Source organism: Tachypleus tridentatus, chromosome 1 (genome assembly GCF_004210375.1).
Source record: "Tachypleus tridentatus isolate NWPU-2018 chromosome 1, ASM421037v1, whole genome shotgun sequence".
In the NCBI taxonomy this organism is placed as follows: Eukaryota; Metazoa; Arthropoda; class Merostomata; order Xiphosura; family Limulidae; genus Tachypleus; species Tachypleus tridentatus.
Genome location: NC_134825.1, coordinates 20115720 through 20133141, shown reverse-complemented (window position 1 = coordinate 20133141; position 17422 = coordinate 20115720). Strand labels below are relative to the sequence as shown.

The 17422-nt window shown below is 30.5% G+C and overlaps 1 protein-coding gene across 2 annotated transcripts in view; it reads left to right on the top strand.

Moving 5' to 3' along the window:
• The window catches only part of gudu (Armadillo repeat-containing protein gudu), a 102850-nt gene that overhangs the window by 29618 nt on the left and 55810 nt on the right, over positions 1-17422 (top strand). Inside the window, exons 5-7 of one of the 2 annotated variants that reach the window (XM_076488431.1) lie at positions 3455-3621; positions 12489-12598; positions 16399-16535. In XM_076488431.1, coding sequence (XP_076344546.1) covers positions 3455-3621; positions 12489-12598; positions 16399-16535 — 414 coding nt within the window. Of the gene's footprint in view, positions 1-3424; positions 3622-12488; positions 12599-16398; positions 16536-17422 lie in introns of both variants that reach the window. The other variant, XM_076488437.1, reaches the window with a different exon arrangement.

Sequence of the window (17422 nt, the reverse complement as noted above, 5' to 3'; positions counted from 1 at the left end):
TATCTGTTAAAGTATCAACAGTAATATAAATAGAAGAAAAAAAATAAAAGAAGTTCTCTTCATTAAAAAACAAAACTCTGGTTCTAACCAGTATTGAGGTGTAAAGTTATTTTAATTGTTCACTTGCTTTTATTTTATAGCTTAATAATGTAATACTGCTATTGATACTGCAACACATGGTAGTTTTGTTTGACTTTTCAAAGATATTCATCGATAAAAATGTAGTTTTTTAAAAATAAAATAAAAAATAGCTTACTAAAACATAATTATCTGTTCTATTTGTAACTAAAATAAACTTTAGTTTTCAACTAATTTGTTTTGAGATTGCCAAGTAACATACAAACTTATTGATAAAAAAAAATCATTTATTGACCATGTATTAAAAGTTATGTTATATAGTCAGAAAAACACAGCTTCAAAAAATGTCGACACAAAGTAATTAAAAGTTGTGGTAACTCGTTATTGTAATTAAAGTTTTCAAAATCAGCTTTGTACCAGGTGCTTTTATGCAGTTATTATTGTTATAGATACAAATTAATAATTTACAAAACAAATTCTCAAAATTTCTTTTCACATTTTCTTGTAAAACATCTTTTAATGATTCAAACTAAATGAGAGAACTGATGGTTTTTATAATGATGCTGATATTGGGCTCACTTCAGTGTCTATAATACTTGCAGAGTACACTATGCATTATTTGGGTGGTGTTTACAAATATGGCACAGGGAAAAATGCTTTTTTTTTTTTTTACTTTTTCAGCTTCGAAACAGTAAGTTAAAGGTGTTTAGGATTATGGAGATTATTAATTATATTTTGATAATATTGGCTACTAACTAATTTTAATCAAGTTTTATGATCAGTTTGTGTTGTTAAGGTGGTTTTTTATCCACAAATGTTAGAAGTATATTGAACCTCCAGATTAATGTGTCTAATTTGGCCATTCCAGTGTGATTTTAACTCTTCAACAATAATTTTGTTATACAGAACAAACATGGAAATATGTTTCTGTGACATTTAATTTGACCTTTTCTCATGACATAATTATATATCCTGCAGAAGTATCATGAATATTTGAAGGATTTAATTATATTTATACATAGTTCTGTAGAGAAAAATGTATTACTATGTGTAAGTGTGAATAAATGGGTGTAAAAGTCATTGGATGCTTCCTCTACTAGTGTATTCCATAATAGTTTCTCTGTAAAGATGTGTGAGATCTTTTTCTTGTTGGAAATTTTAATTTATCTTAATGGTTGTGGCAAGTGGCATTAACAATGTAAATGAACTTACATACAACTTCAGTGGAGATTTGGCAATTGCCAACTAGAATTGTGGTTTTTTAATACTGTTTCCACTGCAGCGCATAGTCTGACTTATCAAAAAGTAACAATTCATTCACTTATTATTTTGTATATACACAATACTGGTTTTTATTTCCATATGATTTAAGCATTAACTAAAACCTGGAATTCATGATGACGAAACCCATAAAAATGTATTCTCAAGACAGCTGTTATGGGTTTTAAAACTTTTATTAAAATAAAGTATAGAACAGTGTTTTGACCTTCTTAGGTAATTTTCAGGTTATCAAAGAGAGTTTGAAACTGACCATTGCTTGGCACGTCTTGGGGACGAGAGTATAAATGGGTACAGGATTGTAGGGGTCATTGCAGTTTGATGTTAGGTTGTTAATTAGTATAGGTATAAAGGTGTTCCTTTACATTGGTTTAATTCTGGTTTGAGTTGTTGTATAAGTAGGGCTTTTTTAATTATGCATTTGTTTCCCTACTTAGTATCTGGGTGTTTTCTATGGTTATGTTATGTTCATTTGACTTGCAGTGTTCAAAAACGTGTGAAGGTGTTTTTTTGTCTTCTTTGAATCTGGTTTCCAATTTTCTGCTTATTTCTTCAATATAGAAGTCATGGCAGTTGTTGCATTGTATTTAATAAATAATGTTTGTGTTGTGTTTGTCAGTATAGTTTTCACATAGTGTGGACTTTAGTTACATACATGGGTTTTTAATAAATTTGTTGTTTACTGGAATGTTGGGTTTTGTTAAGTTTTTTTCCTAATGTTGGTTATTTTTTCCCTGATATTGGGGAAAAATGGTATGCAGCAGTGTAAGGTTTTGTAGTTTGTTGTATCTTGGGATTTATTAATGTTTGTTTGTTGTTGATTGTGTTGTTAATCTAGGTGTGGGTGTATAATTTTTCAACAGGTTTTGGAGGAAATTTGTTTATGTTGATGAAGTGTTGTTTTATTTTGTTGATTTCATCATTACCTATATCAGTTAAGCATAGTTTTGTGGCTGTGTTTATTTGGTTTCTTAGTATGTTTAGTTTTTGTTTGTTTCTATGCTGAGTCCAAGAGAATGTATAGTTCAGTGTGGGTGATTCTTCTGTGTATTTCTGTTTGGAATTGTGTATCAGTTCTTGTGATCTTGAGGTTGAGAAATGCTAGTTAGTTATTTTTTTCCTATTCACAGGTGAACTTATTGTTTGGGTGTATAGAGTTAACATGGTTGAAAAAACTAAATGTGTTTTCTATAGATGTGAATCCAGCAATTGTATCATCAACATATCTGTACCAGAATAGTGGTGGGTGTAAGGCTGAATTGGTCGCTTGAGATTCAGTTTGTGTCGTGAAATTATTGGTTAGAGCTGGTGACACAGGATTGCTCGTACTTAGGCAAATTATTTGTAGGTAGTTTTAATTATTGAACATAAAGTTAGTTTTGGTGGTAGTGAATTCTATAAGGGTTGCTAATTGGTTGTTGGGTATATCTTGGATATAAAGTTCTAAAGCTGTTAACATATTTCATCTAAAAACCATTGAAAAAATTATATGCACACACCTGGATCAACAACACAACAGCAATATTATTTATAAAATACAATGCAACAACTGCCACAACTTCTGTATTGGAGAAACAAGGAGAAAAATGGAAACCAGATTCAAAGAACAAAAATTAAACCACCTTCACACATGTTTGAACACTGCAAATCAAATAAACACAACATAATCCCTGATACTAAATAGGGAAACAAATATAAACAAATGCAAAATAAAATAACCCTACTTATACAGCAACTAAAACCAATATAAAGGAACACCTTTATACCTATACTAATTAGTAACCTAACATCCAACTACAACGCCCCCTACAATCCTGTACTGGTTTATACTCTCGTCCCTAAGACGTGTCCAGCATTGGTTAGTTGCAAACTCTCTTTGATAACCTGAAGATGACCTAAGAAGCTCAAAACATTGCTTTGTACTCTATTTTAATTAAAGTTTTAATACCCATACTAACTGTCTTGAGAATGCATTAAAACATGGAATAATAAATACAAGTTAATCAAAAGGCATAAAGTATTTAGATTTTTTCTTGCTTTGTTTCATTTATTGTGCTCTGCCCTCCAGAACGTGTAATGTTTCACATTGGATTATCAGGAAGAAGCTGACAGAAAATTGAAGCTGATGGAAACTGAAAAAGAAGAGAAAAGTCCTCAAGGAGACTTAGTGTCAGCAGGCCTAAATTCTTCTAGCCTGAGGCTATTCATGTTGATGCAGCAGCTCGACATTACATTGATGAAGGAAACAGTGAAAAGGATGGCAGAGTGAGCATACCTATGGACCTTAGCACTTATATATACATTGTCATCAAAGTAGAATATGCATAGGTGGATAACATTTAATATTCATTGTAAAACACACACACACACACACACACACATATAAAATAAATGTATGTATAAAATATTAAAATGATTTTTAATAAGTGATTGTTTTATTATGATTTGCAGCTGTTGATGAAAGAGTTATCCATTGATTTTCCTAGTTATTTTCAAAATACCCGTAGAGGTGAGAACATAATGTATATAGGTTTCTCAAAGTTTTCCCAGTTTTTGGTTGATAGTAAAAATATTTAATGACATTAAGTACATAAATGTGAAAAAAACTGTAGACTAGTGGAATATTTTACAAGAAACAATTCTTAAATTATAACACTTCAAATTAGTTTTCATAATCCAGAAGGCTGAAAAATAAAACAATTCACTGTGCTACTAGAAGTAGGGCTAAACAAGCTAGACATTTGTACAGCTACTTTAATATTTGAATATGATTACTCAGAAAATTGCTACCTTACTGATGTGGGCTCAAGTCATGGGATTTGAACTACAGGGTGGCCCGTAAGTCCCTACCCATCCATATGTCTTATGTATCAAGTGTATCTGTGTGGTGTCATCAGTATTCTTGTGCTCATGTACCCACGTACTTGTCACAATACGCTCTTCAAGTGTAAATGGGCTTACATTGGTCATATTTCTCTGAAAAAAAGAAACAAATGTATAATACATACGTAATTGAATATAACATAATGACATATGGATGGGAAGGTACTTATGGGCCACCCTGTAGAGTCAGATTCAAGTTGCAAACTTTTTTTTGACTTGGGACATGCTCATTTTAACTGGTAACTTGAATTAAATACTTGTTGACATTCTAAGTTAAAAAAAAGAAATACATTTTTGAATATTCCTGCCACAAACCTTGCCAAACAGATTTTGCAGACATGCTACGTGGTATTCAAATAAGGTTCAAGGTGCATGGGTCTTGGAGAGCAAAAAAATACTACTATATATTTGTATGTACCAGCAAATATTTTACAATCTCACTGTCAGGATTAAGAATGCTAAAGATGAATAGGGTCCTAACCCAGAACTTGGCTACCCACAATGCATGTACCTAAGTTATGTGCATCATATTCAAGTTAGAAATGAGACATGAAATTTTGTACTTTTTGGAGGGGTGGTAAATATATTAGAGAAAAGAAAATTAGTAGAGAAAACACATTTCTCACCTAAAGGGAAATTCAGGATGTTTTTTAATGTTGCCTTATAAAATAAGAACTTAACATTTATACATTATTAAAGTATGAATTATTAGCTACAATTTTATACTACACTAAGTGGTATAACATGAACAAAAAGTAGCTTAATTAAATATTAAATGTAAATTTGATAACCATAAACCCACTTTTGTGGAAAATAAAAGTTTGGCAGCAGCTTGACTGGTAATAAAAATACTTTAGTATAAATGTATTAAATTTCTGTAAGATTGTGTCATCCACAGATACAAGTAGTTTGAAAGATACATGAATATACATACAGTATGGAACAAAGGTGCATGACTGAAGAATGCTTCACAATTGAGTATAGTTTTCTTGGGACCCCAGGGTGTTGGTTTTGTGTGAATTTGTTTTGTTCTATTAATAGAGTTTCCTTTATTCATCAATAATTGATGTTTGGTTCATTGTTTGGAATTACTTTCTGTGTTTAGATATACTGAGGCTTTTGAATTGTAATCGTAATAAATTTTGAAAGGTTTTTTGTTACATTTGATGAATTTTGTTTTGTTTTTTTTCTCTCTCTTTTTTTGCCCCAGTGTAAAATTGTGGATAGTTGTTGCACATTATTTTATGAATGATGTTGGTATTGTGTGATTCTACATAAATTTTCTTTAATAGTGAATGAAGGAATACATAGATGGAGAAATCAACTCTTCTGGTTGGTCAACAAGAACAACCCCTTCAGGTTGTTTCCTATGGTAATAAGAGTGCTGGATGTTCCTGCTTCTGGTTTTTCCACTGAATGAGTGTTTAGCCATGAAAGCAGAACTATGTCCTTATAGTGCTAAGTTTAGTGAGAGTCTGCTGTAATTATGTGCCATCATAGAACTAAGTTTAGTGACAATCTGCTATTTCAGCTGATATTTCTAAACTGTAACAATTTGTATAGATAAATTATGTTCTGTTGCTCTCTTCTAGTCAGTGATATCATACACTTGAATTTGCTTGACAAATAATCTTCGAACGTTTGTGCAATCAAGATCACATAGTAAATACACAACATTAAGTGTGCAGTAGAGTGAATACTGAGATGGCAGCACTGTCTGGAGGAATCCAAAAAAGCTGTACAGATGTGTACATGTAGCATCTATGAAGCAATAAGAAAGTCTAAAAAAATGTAAATAGGTGGAGATTGCATTTAATGCTTGTCAAGTTTGAACTGTTGAAGTTTTGCATTTTGTTGAAAAATCTTAAGAACATACAAGTGCACTCACAGTTACTGAAATAAAGCTCATTCTATCATCAGTATGATACATGTGAATCACCAGCTCATATGAAGTGTACACAATATGCAAGTACACTGCTGGAGACCTCAGTATAGTTGGTCCAAAATAAAAGAAAGTTTGTTCTTCCTTTAACAATCTTTGTAACTTAATTGGATTTCCACAGCCATGAAGTTTTGAAAATGAGGCACGAACAGTGTATCATCTGTTTGTTTTGGCATAACATCAGATTCAAATGATGTCCAAATTATTTCATTTATGTATGTTACAAAAGATTCCCTCCAAACAAACTATCACTAAACCTGTGTAGAAACAAACTGAGGGCACATTATTTTGGCCTCCATAATCCACTAACAAAAAGGCATATTACATTTTCTACTTTATATTAACATTTGGCTACTTCACAAACATATTCTATTATTATGATTTAACTTGCAACTTGGACAGAATTGATTTGAGACTTGACTTCAGACTTGGCCTTAATAATTTGCTACTTGTCTTGGACTTTTACCAACTGCAGATGCTGTTGTGTAGACAAGCAGTAGTATATAGCTTCTCTACTTATATAATTATTGTTCGTAATGAATAAATTCCAGCTGTGTGAGAGAAAATTCACAACAGTGAATCTGATGCATTACAATTATGTATATACTGTATTACATAGGAGGTAAAATAGTAGTGTGTCATCTTTGTTCAATATAACGTAGTTTGATTTACAGTCAGTGTATTTACACAAACTGTATTAAAAAAGAAAGTCATATAAACTGATAAACAACTCATTTTTATGAATAGTAAATCAACATGTTTTTACACTTTTACTTCTATGTATTTCGACTTGTTAACTATTTAAAGCTGTATTTGCCAAACACAGACCATAATATTAATACATTCAGTATTGGCAGATAATCACACGTCAGATTTTACAAGTTGCTAACCATTTTTTTTTTTATTGTCACTGACTGTTACATCTCCAACATTTTATGAATGTTGAAAACTTATAATTTTTATTGCATTATGTATAAATCACATTCTTTAATAGATGTATAATCAAAAAGAAACTGTGATGAATGATCGAAGATTATCACTACAATATTTGAAATATGGATGTTTATGTATGATAGTGAAAAGTATGTAAGCCTTGTCGGAAATATTTTTTCTTTAAAGGAAACAAGTGAAATTATTTGATAAAAATGTTACCCTCATACACTTGAAAAAAATCATTATTATATATACTTGGAGTAAATTATGTTTGATTTATAAAAGAAAAATGTCTAAAGTGTATTAAAAAATGCACTTGTGTAATGTTATTCACGTCTATATATCAACTGCTGCATTGTTAAAGGTACGCATATTTTTTAACACTCCTACGAAAAGTGGGGCCATACGAAATTGCCATTTCATTTAATGAAATGAAATCAATAGTCAGTATTTCATTTAAATACAAATTTATTAGCCTAATATTAATAACCTTTCAAGTTGCTCTGGGGCCTATTAGGCTCCACATGGTTGTTAAAGTAATACAGAAACTATGTTTTATGGCACTGAAGGATGTAAGGTGAAACTATCTTGTTTTTCACAATTTTTATTTCTACCATTTTATATAACTGATACACTGTATGCAGTCTTGTTTTTCAACTTCCATTAGCATTGTATTCTTCTGCTCATGAAAAGTAAACATTAATTGTGAAATATGAACATTGACTGTTTTTAATGAATTTTTTAAATTTGCAACATGTACTGCTATTTAAGTATTTAACAGTGAAAGAAAAAACTTTTAAAATCAAAGTATGATTAACAAATTGTTAAGGAAGAAAGTAAGTAACAAAATAATGTCAGATTGAAAAACAAAGTGGAAAATTTAACCATCCATTTGTATATATGTAACAAATTAGGTCATTAGGCTTAACTCAAAAAGTCATTAGGCTTAACTATTTGTAATGTGCTTGTGAACTTCATGTTGGTTTAAAAAATAATTTTATAGTATAACAAAAAAGAGCATTAAACAGGATTTGTATGGGTGCTGAACACCCGGGAAGACCCTGAAAGTTGCTTTAACCAAATCCAGACCTAAGGTAATTTGAAAAATTGGCATTTTATTATAGGGTCATGCAAATCCCTGGATTTTCCTTTTTAATTGGTACTTTTCTTAATATACTTGTTGCATTTTATATTTTTTAAGCCACTACCTTCCCATATGTGTGTTGAGTGTGACCTAACTTAATGTGGAACACTCTCTGTATTTTTGAATTGGCTTTTACCCCCTTGTCAGTTGAATGTATTGTTATGTGAATTCTATGTTCACTATAACTGGTGGGTGAGGCTGTGGCTGTTCATTAATAATGGCTTAGTTAACTGTACATTTAGTTATTGAATGGTTTTGCCAAGATGTTTTATATACAAGCAAGTGTCACTTTAGTGATTATGGTCAAAGATTTTATTTCTGTTAAATATGCTGTAAAATGTAAAAAAAAAAAAAAGCAGTGTTTATCTAAGACATGGAGGTAACAATATCTATTGCTTAAAATTAAGTGCTTTTTTATGATGTACTCTATGAAAAATGTATAAAGCATCCTCATGAAAAAACTAGAATCATATATTCATAATTCATAGGATTGAAACACAATGTATTTGCCTTTAGTTTTCAAATGAGACCCCAAACTTGAGCCCTTTAGAAACCATTACAACTTTTGTCTGAAATCATTTATGCTAACTTCTTAATCATGCTTGCCATTTTCAGCCTGTGGAGGCATTATAATATGATGGTCAATCCCACCATTAGGTGGTTGGGAGTTTGTAATTTGGTAGTGTGGCAGATAGCTTTAGTAGTTTTGCCATGAGGAAACTTTCTTGTTTTCTGTGCATTCATTCTTGAAAACAAAATTTTCAAACTTTGTCAGATAATTATAATTATCAAATGTTTAATTTTATGAACTATATTGATGTTCTAAATTTCTTGTTTAATTTTAAACTTAGGCTTCTTGTAGAATATTCAGAATTCTAGGTTTTTACTTTATCTAAGTATGCATTTGCTAAGTAACTAAAATGAATTACAGTTACTTGATTTGTTTAGCTTAATCTACAAATAAACTTACATGCTGAAATACCATGTTAAAATATTGGGGTTTTATTAAGATTAATGAAACCTTATATTTGGAAATGATACTACTTCCACTCACCCAAAGCTACCTTAACCTTCATTTTCTCTCTGAGCATTGCTCAAATTTTTAACAGCTCACCATTCTTTTATACCTCTATATTTTTTGCATCACTGCAGCAACATATGCTGATCATGTGACAATTCTACACCAACCATATTGTACTAACTGTACCAGCACAGGTTGCTTCTACCATTGTAGCACAATTTTCACTTTTTTGATTAGTATTTTAATGTATAGATATAAGTTTTAACTCATTCATCAACTGAATAGTTTTGATTACAGTTAACTTTAATTTCCACCTTTCTTGTGTGTCTTCTTCAGCTCTGTATGTGTTTTGTAGAATGGTACTCTAGGTCTTTGGACTCACCTTTTCATGTACAAGCATTTTCTCTGGGCTTATGAATGACCAAGATTGGCATCACCAGTGCTTATTTCCACATCCCTATATCACCAGGGTCTAGTTTGGGTTTGTCTGGTCTTGTCGGTTTGTCCATCACAGAATGGTTTATCAGTTTCACATCCTACCCTTTGGCTTGCTTCCACCCTTTATGTCTTTTGTCAGTTGATCAGAGCATTTGCTCTAAGATTGCTTTTCATGCTCTAAGATTGCAATTCCACCATTATTAGGAGGACTGGTTTCTTCTGGCTCCTTCCAAACTGGAGTTAACCAGCCATATCATCAGCTACTTCTAGTGGCTGCTCAGGGTGGCTGGTTAATCAAATTGGAGACATCCTTCATGTGATCTAGCTAGTACCCCTGGTCCAACATTGTCCCTTAAAACTTTGTTCCATGGAACATTTTGTCCACTAATCCCTTTTAGCCCCTTTGTTTTTTTCTTGCAGGGTTTTATTGCTTATGGGGATGTTGTATTCAATGATGTTACTGGTCCCCCTTGGTTGTGCACATATGTACAAAACTGGGCTCCTCAGTATCAGTAGATCCTTGCACAGGAGCTTTTGTCAGCTCCTGTTACTCTTCCTTATATCATGATGGACAATCTACATTGATGTTTGGACAAGGTTTGAATAGAGAGGGCAGCACTAAACAATAATAGCTAACTTAAGAAGGAAGTACCTATCAGAAATATATTTTTGGTGTAGGAAAATTATAACATTTCAACTATAATACCTATTTCTTTTATATATTGTATCAAAAATATTGTTGTTGTTTTTTACAATGTAACAGTTTAAACACCAAAAGCCAATATAGACAAGTTAAAAGGAGTATGGAAAAAAAATGCAGTTTCATGACATTAGTTTTTAGTCCTGGATATTTTAACGTGTGTGATTATGAAAAGCATTTGAAAGTCCTTGATTTTACTTGGAAAAATAGCATGTGAACCCCAACAATTTACTGTGGTATTTAAAAAATTGGGCAGATATTTAATTTTTAGTTGAACGCTGTTTTCTCATGTGTTAGTTAATAAATCAATAATTCATCAAATGTCATGGTTAGTAGTTTATATTGTCATGTCAGTTTACTTACTAATTAGTAAGTTTGCTTTGTTTCAATCACAAGATACTAAGTACTAACTATCACAGTTATTTGATTGCCATTTTGTCACTACCTTTAGGGAAGTCATGGAAATAGTTATTTCTAGTTGTTATCTAAAATTCAGGAAGAAGTTAAATGCAAAGATTCATGGTGTCACCATTTAGCATCTGGTTTATATAACATTACCATTAACAGGTGAAACATTATCAGGTATTAAGAAATCAGCTAACTTTGTTTATAAAGGCAACCATGATAACTTCACAAAACACAATGAAAGAATGGCCACTGTTTCTCAGTGCATCACATTCTTGAGAAAGATCCACTTCTCTATATTAGTGACTAGCTTACTGGATGAAGCAATGATTCTGTTCCAGATGAGAGATTCTGTTTAATCAGCCCAAATCACAAAATGATAAGTTGAAAGCTAGAGCTTTACCATTCTCGAGAGGTCAGGCCAGTTATCACACATGAACCCAATCAAATGTGTGTGGTTCACCCTTGGTCATTTTGTATGAAAGCATCCCAACCAATCACTTCCTGTATATACCTTCATCCAAATTTTTTACTTGAAGTGGGGTACAGTCTTACAGGTCTGTTTCTCAGATCTTGTAAATGTGATGTGGAACTTTATTTCACCTTTAAATATTACAAAGGATAGCTTTATTACACTCTCGTGATAATCTTTGCTTCATGTTTGTTTATGTAATAAAACAGCATTATTTTTGGAATGGGTGTATTTACTTATGGGTAGGTTGTGTATTTGCTTTCTTGAATGATAGTTCATAGTTTTTTCCAAACATAAAACATACTTGTGTACAAGTGGTCTAACAAACTGATGGTGTAATTATGCAGCTTGATATACATTTTATATGTGAAAACTGAATTGAAGTCATAAAATACTGAGAACATTTCCTTTCAGTCAAGACATTGATGAAAATGTAAGGTTAGCATCAACAGTAGTTAATGTATCAAACGGTATTTAAAAAAAATTAAAGAAATGGAAAGAAAATTAAATTTCAGTCTGACAAGCACACATGCACTTCTAACCTCAAATTTTTCTGATTAACATTTTCTTTTAACAGAAAATTAAAATTTTCTGATTTTAAATAATGTAAAGGTAGAAGATGACAACTTAATCTTAGTTTGCTTTAAATTCACTTATCTATTAAAACGTGGATATTTTCTTAATGAATTTGTTTGTGGCATCACTACAGTATTAATTTTGGTCAATGTCTGATATAGGAAGAATGTTTTTAAATATGTGTTCCTGTGAAATGCTGAAACAAAAGTGCAATATTTATCAAAGTTAAGTTGTTCTCATAATAACTAAAGATATATAAAATTTATCAAAAGCACAAGCGTATTTCTCATATGACATTTTTTTCAATGAAATGTAGTTCAGTGTAGGAGAAATATTACTTATAAATTAATTATCATTTAAAGAGAAAGAATGAGACAGATTTTGTTTTAAGATTTACTTAATTTCTAGACTGAATATTGAAAAAGGCTACTGTGTTTGAGATTATGTATGACAAGGGTGACTAAGCCTATTCTTTTGTTATTATTTACTATATAAATATATCTTTAAAATATTCCTTTAAAGTCCATTATTTTGGTTCCAAACAGCCCTTATTTGTGGAACTTAAAGTTGTTCAAATGTTATTAATAATGTGTGTTGTTGTTGTTTTTTTTACTTTAGAGAAGTGCGGCTTACTCCAGAGAGTGCAAGCAAGGAAATTGCTTTGCTACAGTCACTCTGTGGTCCAACAAAAGAAAAACATGCTTTACAGTCACTGTGGTACACATCAGGTATTTTATCTATTTATTAGTTTTTACAGTTAATTCTTATAATGGTTAATAGTAAGTTGTTTAAGAAACTGAAAATATTGGTAAAGCATTTCACCTACTATTTTCAATATTTATCACAAAGTAGAAACCTCGTGTACTTGAATTAAATAACATATTGCATTAAGTTGTCACATGTTTTTGATATTTTTAGTTAAAGAGTATTGTGTTGACTATAACTCCTGTTTGTTCACCAGCTTGATCTCTAAAGTAGGGAATATAAATGAAAACTGACTTACATGTAGTACAATAAAATATTTTAATTATATGCACTAGAATGAAAGTAAAAATCAGATAATTATAGTTTGTAATTTCAGATAAACTGAATCCTAGAAATACCTCTACTTGTTACACAATGTAATATGTTTTGTTCATAATATCAGAAAAACATGTAGGTTCATGAAGTCTTAATATAAAACAATAAAAACTATATAATCCAAATACTTTCAAAAGGTGGATCTTTGAATGAAGCACTTGGGATACAGAGTTTTTATGACAGTAATTTTTTGTAATTTTGTGACTTTTGTATGATTTTACAAGCTATTTTTTACTTTATGAATATCTAACAAAACTTGAAGAATGGTAAATATACAGTGTAGAAGACTGTTGAATCACTCTAAGTCTTCTATGTACAGACATTGAAATGTTTTTATTAGAATAAACCCCTTTTAAATCAACTGAACCTTTAGTTTGTATCATCTTATGTTCGAATATGTTTGGTTACCTACCTAAATTAATTCTGTTACTTGATAAAATAGTTTTCTTTTTCTTTTAGTTTAAAGAGATTAACAGTTCAGTTGATCAAAATATTTAGTTTTATATATTTAAATGATGCATTTGCTGCAGGTATTGTATTTGACATGTAGTTAAGTCACCCATGGTATGTCTAGACTTAATGCCTTGCACCAGATATGTAAATAAAGAGAGTAAATACATACATATCCCATTTTAGTATTTTTGTACTTTTTGGCTGATGGTGTTACAGGAGATCTGTTTTCATCCTGTATCTGGTAGATGTCTGTTTTGTTGCTTCTTCTTTCACTTATGGGATAGTTAATGGTATTGGTAGTCTGTGCACTTTGAAATATAAACCTTACCTACTTGGTGAACCACTGACTTCAATATGACCTTCTGATTGGAAATTTAAAGCAGCAGAAATTCCCTATTGACCTTAAGTAAATATGCACATTGTAAGTCACATACGATGATAATCGGATAAAACTATATTTCACTAGCCAATTTATGTACATTGTCTCAACATAATAAAAAAATGGCATCCAGTGATTAAGAGTTTAAAGCATTGGAATATTTGTTTGTCACCTTCTGTACTTAATAAACCTAAGTGTATCTGATGATTGAAGAAACTCTCTGATGCCTTTATAGACAGTTATAATTTAACATGAACAAAAAGAAACTACAAAAACAAATTTCCAGTTCTGTGCTTTGCTCCTAAGTTTTCAAAACATCTTGTTGAATACCTTTGAGCAATGTCACAGGAACTCTGACTAGCAACTTTCTCAGGAAACAAAAGCACCTTCTCAGGCCACTTTATTTACTCCAATGTGACATCAAAATAATAATTCTTGCTCTATTCAGTGATGTTTAAATTTTTTCATTTGTCTGTTTTAAAAGGTAAAACCATTTGATGTGAACATAGTAAAAGGGTGGTAACCAAGGTAGTATGTACAAAAGTAATAAAGAAAAATTAAGAACTGGATAATATATTCTCAAGGAGTAGTTGTTTCTTAGCATTAAATCTATAAATTTGGATAGGCAGAAAAATTCTGAAAAGATAGGGAAGTGCATTTTTTATAGACAAGACATTTTTACATCTTTTTTCATGAATTATACAAAATAAATGATGAAAAATGGCAAAAAATTGATTCTATCATATTGATAGAATTAAATATCATTGAAATAGAGTTAAGTTGTTATTTCTAATTGAATTTTATATTTTGATGTACAGGTTTTCTTTGCATATTGAAGGTGTTCATTGGTCTGCATAAATTTGAAAGAAAATGAGAAACTTTGCAGTTTGAACTATTCTTAATAAATAGGTATATGTTAAATTGAAAGTTATAGAGTTTTATTTAGTCACAGTAATGTATTTGTACTGATTCACTTATATACTAAAACACGACAGTTTGAAAACATTCTTTATGACGAGAAACCTACTTGAAATAAAAATGTATTTCAGAACAGCTGGTATGGGAAGGTTGAAATGTTGTTCTCTACTTATCAGTAAAAGTGTTAATACTCATACCAGCTGTTCTGAAATACAGTTTGACAACATAAAAAATACTTAAAAATTTGTGTCTAAAAAAATTTAAAAGTGGCAACACATCATTTTGTTTAAAAGAATGAAATCCTCATCACACCAAACATGCTCGCCTTTCAGCCGTGGGGCATTATAATGTGATGGTCAATCCCACTATTCATTGGTTAAAGGGTAGTCCAAGAATTGGCAGTGGGTGGTGATGATTAGCTGCCTTCCCTCTAGTCTTACACTGATAAATTAGGGACAGCTAGCGCAGATAGCCCTTGAGTAGCTTTTCGTAAAATTCAAAACAAACAGAACAAATTATGTATATTTTGTGAAGCAATAATAACTTTTAAATTTTTAAATGGATATATGATTCCATGGTATAATTTTTTTTAAAAATTGTTTGTTAATTTCTTTCAAAAATATTTTATTTTTGGAAACATTAGAAAATAAAAGACAAATTAAATGGTGTACAAAAAGAATATCTCATCTTCGTCATTCATTAGTGATGTAATTATCAAACTTGACGTGTATACTGTTCTGTTACCTTTCAATCATTGAACTCTAACATTGTTTTATTCTTTAGCTTTTGTTAGGCTCACAGTATATGTTAAAAGATATGTAAAAGGAACTTGTTTAGTGATGTAGAGTTATGGTAACAATAAATTTAATGTGGCATTGTTACAATGGTTGAAAAATATGTAAACAAATTAAATATAAAGGAACATTGTTATCATACAAGAGTAATGTCTGTCACTGTCACCAGGTGCATTTGAAATGACTATATTAAAATTAATATATGATTTGTGCCTTACTCAATGTTTGAATAAAATGAAATGAACATTTGGTAAATATACATAAAATAAAACATTACAAATGCAAATTATTAATTAAGAGATCAAGTATGAAATTTCACTGATATCAATGCAAAAGTAAAATCAGTTAATTGCAAAGATGTGGATAAAAAATGGCTGGAGAAATAAAATAGTTTTGAAGGTATTTGAAAGTTCCGTGAATTGGTAGAGTTTGCTTTTCGCATGAACAATATTGTAGTTTTTTTTTAATCTAAAGTTTTTCTTATTTATGTTCATGAGAACAAAAATGGTGTTCAATATGTTTTGAAGTTACTGTAGCCAGAATTAATTGTGATGGAGTTTCTTGGCTAATTTGTACAGCATAAGTTATATGTTTTACTCATTCTAATTTTTTGCCCTTCAGATTTGTAGCATTAATTTTATGGATTTACAATGCTAGAAACAGGGTTTTGATACCCATAATGGGCAGAGCACAGATAGTCCATTGTATAGCTTTGTGTTATACTTCAAAAATAAACAAACAATCTAAGTATTTTTCATTAGTGAAAGTCATTCATTGGAGTAAAGAATTTTCGGTTAACTTTTTTGTTATAGCCTTTATGAGAACATGTAATTGTCAAACAGTAGAATGGGATGAGCATTTGGTATGTAATATCATATTTTGATCACATGTTTTATCTTCCTAGAATATATATCTGATAATGGATGTAGAGCTCCATTATGGAGGCAAGTTCATGGTGATATTTGTTATGTGGTAGTTAAACCTTTTGATGACCCTCCATTCTGTGTCACATTCTCAACAGCTGGTGTATTTCAAAATAAGGTGAGAACTTTGTCATAATTTAGAATTTCAGCCAACAGTTTTTAGTTTTTAAAGTTAATTACATATTTTAATAGGTATTATAATTTGAAGGTAGTTTTGGTTTTATTAGTTTCATTTTTTTATTTATAATATTAACTTAGTTTTTATTGAAATTTTTTTTCATTGGCAGTTGTATGAACTAAACACTTGTAGTTTTGGATTTGATCAGCAAATGGCTTACAAATGTAATTTTGTTGTATTCTGATTATGAAGAACCTACCCTATTCTTAGTATTATTAAGAGGACTAAAGAATTTTAAAGTATTCTTGAAATTTGTAGAGAGATAACTTGTACTGGTTGAAGCAGTGTTGTGTATGCTGCATGTTAGAAATTGTTCTAATCTTAATGAATAACTTGATAATTTCTTTGTGGGAAAACAATATACTATATGTTATATTGTATGTAGTATTTCCCAACATTCTGGTGTTCCATAATTTATAAATTTTTCATTTTTCTGACATTAACAGTAGTAATTATTGACTTAAAAATCCTAGAATTTATTATAATCTTCATACATATGGATCATTATTATGGAAGCTGAAATGCAAACTTGAGGAGAGACAATTTACTCTATTCAGTAAACCAGTTGTAGTAATACTAATCTGTATGTTTAATATTCTTGAATTCCTCCATTTGCTCTTTTGTTAAATAACCTACTTTCCAACTTCTGGCTGCAGGTGGCAAACAATAGCTGTATATATGGAACATTGTTGGCATGAGAATTCAAATATACTGCTTCATTGCAACCTTTAAAAATTGTATTGAAGGTTCAGTCTTTAGTTTTGATTTTATTTCATGTGTGAGACTTACAAATAAAACTTAAATTGGTAGATTGTGTATCCCCATTG